At 39.8% G+C, this 5,991-nt stretch overlaps 1 protein-coding gene across 1 annotated transcript in view; it reads left to right on the plus strand.

Moving 5' to 3' along the window:
- Window positions 1-5,946, plus strand: part of LOC110446114 — a 16,059-nt gene extending 10,113 nt beyond the window's left edge. The window contains exons 4-5 of the mRNA XM_021491100.1: window positions 1,009-1,149; window positions 5,333-5,946. Coding sequence (XP_021346775.1) covers window positions 1,009-1,149; window positions 5,333-5,563 — 372 coding nt within the window. The 3' untranslated portion in view covers window positions 5,564-5,946. The remainder of the gene's footprint in view (window positions 1-1,008; window positions 1,150-5,332) is intronic.
- The last annotated feature ends 45 nt before the right edge of the window (window positions 5,947-5,991 follow it).

Raw genomic sequence — 5,991 nt, forward strand, 5'->3', positions numbered from 1 at the left:
GTATATGATGTTTTCAATACATGTATTGTTTCGCTTTTGTACCCGTTATTTCCGTGATTTCGTAATCTCCAATAACAACATAATGACTTCGTAACAATTTAGATGACACGGTAAGTGGACCACTCATGTGTCCCCTTTAGGTGACACAGTAAGTGGACCACTCATGTGTCCCCTTTAGATGACACAGTAAGTGGACCACTCATTTGTCCCCTTTATGTGACACAGTAAGTGGACCACTAATGTGTCCCCTTTAGATGACACGGTAAGTGGACCACTCATGTGTCCCCTTTAGGTGACACGGAAAGTGGATCACTTATTTGTCCCCTTTAGGTGACACGGTAAGTGGACCACTCATGTGTCCCCTTTAGGTGACACGGTAAGTGGTCCACTCATTTGTCCGCTTTATGTGACACGGTAAGTGGACCACTCATGTGTCCCCTTTAGATGACACGGTAAGTGGACCACTCATGTGTCCCCTTTAGATGAAACAGTAAGTGGACCACTCATGTGTCCCCTTTAGGTGACACAGTAACTGGACCACTCATTTGCCCCCTTTATGTGACACAGTAAGTGGACCACTCATTTGTCCCCTTTAGGTGACACGGTAAGTGGACCCCTCATGTGTCCCCTTTAGGTGACACGGTAAGTGGACCACCCATGTGTCCCCTTTAGGTGACACGGTAAGTGGACCACACATGTGTCCCCTTTAGGTGGCACGGTAAGTGGACCACTCATGTGTCCCCTTTAGGTGACACGGTAATTGGACCACTCATTTGTCCGCTTTATGTGTCCCCTTTAGGTGACACGGTAAGTGGACCACTCATGTGTCCCCTTTAGGTGACACGGTAAGTGGACCACTCATGTGTCCCCTTTAGATGACACGGTAAGTGGACCACTCATGTGTCCCCTTTAGATGGCACGGTAAGTGGACCACTCATGTGTCCCCTTTAGGTGACACAGTAAGTGGACCACTCATTCGTCCCCTTATAAAACTCTCTTTACCGACAGAGTCAAGTCATCATAGTGGACACACCCGGTGTGGGAGAAAACAGCGAGATGACCAGTCGCCTGCTGGACTACCTCCCAAAGGCCGTGGCCTTCATCTACGTCATCAACTCAGAAAACGCTGGCGGGGTACAACAGGATAGAGTAAGTCTGTATGAGTGGCTAAAAGCAAGTATTGTGTTAGGGAAGATGAGAATTAGCTGGCGGGGAACAGCAGGATAGAGTAAGTCTGTATGAGAGGCTAAAAACAAGTATTATGTTAGGGAAGATGAGAGTTAGCTGGCGGGGTACAGCAGGATAGAGTTAGTCTGTATGAGTGGCTAAAAACAAGTATTATGTTAGGGAAGATGAGAGTTAGCTGGCGGGGTACAGCAGGATAGAGTTAGTCTGTATGAGTGGCTAAAAACAAGTATTATGTTAGGGAAGATGAGAGTTAGCTGGCGGGGTACAGCAGGATAGAGTTAGTCTGTATGAGTGGCTAAAAACAAGTATTATGTTAGGGAAGATGAGAGTTAGCTGGCGGGGTACAGCAGGATAGAGTTAGTCTGTATGAGTGGCTAAAAACAAGTATTATGTTAGGGAAGATGAGAGTGAGTCTGATGTTAATATTGAGTAAATCTGAGGTTGAGTTAGATGAGAGTAAGTCTGAGGTTAAGGTAGATGAGAGTAAGTTTGAAGTTAAGGTAGATGAGAGTTAGTGTGAGATTAAGAGATGGGAGGAAATCTGAGGTTAAGGGAGATTGGAGTCAATCTGATGTTTAGGTAAAGTAATGTAAATCTTAAATAGGGGAAAATGAGAGTAAATCTGAGGTTAAAATAGTTAGTCTGTTAAGGTCGATGAGAATGAGTCGGGGATAAAAGTAAATGAGAGTAAATAGGATGTTAAGGGAGATGAGAGTAAATATGATGTTAAGGAAGATGAGAGTAAGTCTGAGGTTAAAGTAGATGAAAGTAAATCAGACGTTAATGTAGATGTGAGTAAGACTAAACTAAGATGAATGAGAGAACGAGGTTGATATTGGTGAGAACAAATTGAGATCGTTGTCAATTGAGTCGAGGAGTAAGGTAGATATGCGTAAATCTGAGGTAAAGGTAGATGATGTTAACTCTGAAGTCATAGTAGATAATAATAAATCTGAGATTAAGTTAGATATGAGTAAGTTTCAGGTTAAGGTAGATGAGAGTCAGTCTGAGGTTAAAATAAATGAGAGTAAGTCTAAAGTTAAGGTAGACGAGAGTTAATTTGAGCTTAAGGGTATATGAAATTAAGTCTGGGTAAAGGTAGATGAGAGTTAGTCTGAGGTTATGGTAGATGAGAGTCTGTCTGGGTAAAGTTAGATGAGAGTTAGTCTTAGGTAAAGGTAGATGAGAGTAAGTCTGAGGTTAAGGTAGATTAGAGTCAGTATGAGGTTTATGTAAATGAGAGTTAGTCTGAGGTAGATGAAAGTAAGTTTGAGGTTAAGGTAGACGAGAGTTAATTTGAGCTTAAGGGTATATGAAATTAAGTCTGGGTAAAGGTAGATGAGAGTAAGTCTGAGGTTAAGGTATATGAGAGTCAGTCTGAGGTTAAGGTAGATGATGTTAACTCTGAGGTTAAAGTAGAAAAGATTAAATCTGAGATTAAGTTAGATATGAGTGAGTCTCAGGTCAAAATAGATGAGAGATAGTCTGAGGTTATGGTAGATGATGTTTATTCTGAGGTTAAAGTAGATAAGAATAAATCTGAGATTAAGTAAGATATGAGTGAGTTTCAAGTTAAGGTAGATGAGAGTTAGTCTGAGGTTCAGGTAGATGAGAATTAGTCTGAGGTAAAGGTAGATGAAAGTAAGTCTGAGGTAAAGGTAGATGAGAGTAAGTCTGAGGATAAGGTAGATGATAGAAAGTCTGAGGTTAAAGTAGATGAAAGTAAGTCTGAGGTTAAGGTAGATTAGAGTTAGTCTGAGGTTAATGTAGATGAGAGTTAGTCTGAGTTAAGGTAGATGAAAGTAAGTTTGAGGTAAAGGTAGATGAGAGTAAGTCTGAGGTTAAGGTTAACGAGAGTTAATTGTAGCTTAAGGGTATATGAAATTAAGTCTGGGTAAAGGTAGATGAGAGTAAATCTGATGTTAAGGTATATGAGAGTCTGCCTGAGGTTAAGGTAGATGATGTTTATTCTGAGGTTAAAGTAGATAAGAATAAATCTGAGATTCAGGTAGATATGAGTGAGTCTCAGGTTAAAATAGATGAGAGTTAGGCTGAGGTTAAGGTAGATGAGAGTAAGTCTGAGGTTAAGGTTAACGAGAGTTAATTTTAGCTTAAGGGTATATGAAATTAAGTCTGGGTAAATGTAGATGAGAGTAAATCTGATGTTAAGGGATATGAGAGTCTGCCTGAGGTTAAGGTAGATGATGTTAACTCTGAGGTTAAAGTAGATAAGAATAAATCTGAGATTCAGGTAGATATGAGTGAGTCTCAGGTTAAAATAGATGAGAGTTAGGCTGAGGTTAAGGTAGATGAGAGTAAGTCTGAGGTTAAGGTAGATGAGAGTTAGTCTGAGGTTAAGGTAAATGAGAGTAAGTCTGGGTAAAGGTAGATGAGAGTTAGTCTGTGGTTAAGGTAGATGACAGTAAGTCTGAGTTTAAGGTAGATTAGAGTTAGTCTGAGGTTAATGTAGATGAGAGTTAGTCTGAGTTAAGGTAGATGAAAGTAAGTCTGAGGTAAAGGTAGATGAGAGTAAGTCTGAGGTTAAGGTAGATGATGTTAATTCTGAGGTTAAAGTAGATAAGAATAAATCTGAGATTAAGTAAGATATGAGTGAGTTTCAAGTTAAGGTAGATGAGAGTTAGTCTGAGGTTAAGGTAGATGAGAATTAGTCTGAGGTAAAGGTAGATGAAAGTAAGTCTGAGGTAAAGGTAGATGAGAGTAAGTCTGAGGTTAAGGTAGACGAGAGATAATTTGAGCTTAAGGGTATATGAAATTAAGTCTGGGTAAAGGAAGATGAGAGTAAGTCTGAGGTTAAGGTATATGAGAGTCAGTCTGAGGTTAAGGTAGATGATGTTAACTCTGAGGTTAAAGTAGATAAGAATAAATCTGAGATTCAGGTAGATATGAGTGAGTCTCAGGTTAAAATAGATGAGAGTTAGGCTGAGGTTAAGGTAGATGAGAGTAAGTCTGAGGTTAAGGTAGATGAGAGTTAATCTGAGGTTAAGGTAAATGAGAGTAAGTCTGGGTAAAGGTAGATGAGAGTTAGTCTGTGGTTAAGGTAGATGACAGTAAGTCTGAGTTTAAGGTAGATGAGAGTAAGTCTGAGGTTAAGGTTTAATGAGAGTAAGTCTTAGGTAAAGGTAGATGAGAGTAAGTCTGTGGTTAAAAAGATGAGAGAAATAACGCTAAGATTACGTTAAGGCTTCTAATAATGTCAGACTTACTCTAATCTACCGTAACCTCAGACTTACTCTCATCTACCTTAACCTCAGACCTACTCTCATCTACCTTAACCTCAGACTTAATGTCATCTACCTTAACCTCAGACTAACTCTCATCTACCTTAACCTCAGACTTACTATCATCTACCGTAACCTCAGACTTACTCTCATCTACTTTAACCTCAGACCTACTCTCATCTACCTTAACCTCAGACCTACTCTCATCTACCTAATCTTCAGATTTACTCTCATCTACATTTACCTCAGACTTACCCTCATCTACATTAACCTCAGACTAACTCTCATCTACATCAACCTCAGACTTACTCTTATCTACCTTAACCTCAGACTTACGCTCAGAAATAGAGGTTCTGAACCAGCACCGTTCTTTATCTACAACGATCTTACTCTCAATTATTTTGATATTAATCTTACCCTGTCATTTCCTTAACGATTATTTACCCCGGCCTGTTTCTACCTCTCGTCCGTTTCTGATTTTAACCGACATTTTGTTTATCTACTCCGTATTCAAACCTTGTCTAATCTACCCAGATATTAATTCTACCTTTCCAAAAGCCTAAACTCTGTGCAATCATTTGGCCTGTTATCGCTCATCCACGTCGATAACGACAATATTCGAAGTTAAGGTAGATTAGAGTAAGTCTGAGGTTAAGGTAGATTAGAGTAAGTCTGAGGTTGAGGTAGATGAGAGTAGGTCTGCGTTTGAGGTAGATAATTAAGTAAGAGTCATTCTTACGTCGAGGAAGACGTGGAGAAAGGGAACTTTTGATGACTTTTTGTTCACGCTGAAAATCACTTTAACAATCGAAATACCGGGAAACATACTTATATAACATTTTAAGAAAAGAGAGAAATGTCAGATTGTTTTATTTCTTTGCAAGAATGCTTCTTTTGATTTACAGCTACTTAGAATCATTGAAAAACAGAAAAAATGGAGAGAAGATGGACGTAAGCAGACATTTGACAACAGTTGTACACTGTTTGTGTTGAACAAATGGGACGAAGTACCGGAGTCAGAGCGAGACAGGGTGTGGAACAACACCAAGGAAAAACTTAGCTGCTGGCCGGGCTTTACTGAGTCTCAGATGTTTAGACTGAGCACACTAGAGGTATGTGGATGTTTAAATATATAGAAACAAGAAAGTAGGTAAGTGTCTACACAGAAAAAGTCACCAACAACCGTCCAGTACCTGGCGACAACCCTATGTATAGTACCATGATAGTAAGTAGGTGTCTACACAGAAAAATACACCAACCTCCGTCCAGTACCTGGTGACTGCCCTATGTATAGAACCATGATAGTAAGTAGGTGTCGACAAAGAAAAATACACCAACCTCCGTCCAGTACCTGGCGACTGCTCTAAGTATAGTACCATGATAGTAAGTAGGTGACTACACAGAAAAATACACCAACCACCGTCCAGTACCTGGCGACTGCACTAAGTATAGTACCATGATAGTAAGTAGGTGACTACACAGAAAAATACACCAACCTCCGTCCAGTACCTAGCTAAAAGCCCTATGTATAGTTACATAATAGTAAGTAGGTGACTACACAGAA

The sequence above is a fragment of the Mizuhopecten yessoensis genome, unplaced genomic scaffold, assembly GCF_002113885.1.
Source record: "Mizuhopecten yessoensis strain PY_sf001 unplaced genomic scaffold, ASM211388v2 scaffold289, whole genome shotgun sequence".
Classification (NCBI taxonomy): domain Eukaryota; kingdom Metazoa; phylum Mollusca; class Bivalvia; order Pectinida; family Pectinidae; genus Mizuhopecten; species Mizuhopecten yessoensis.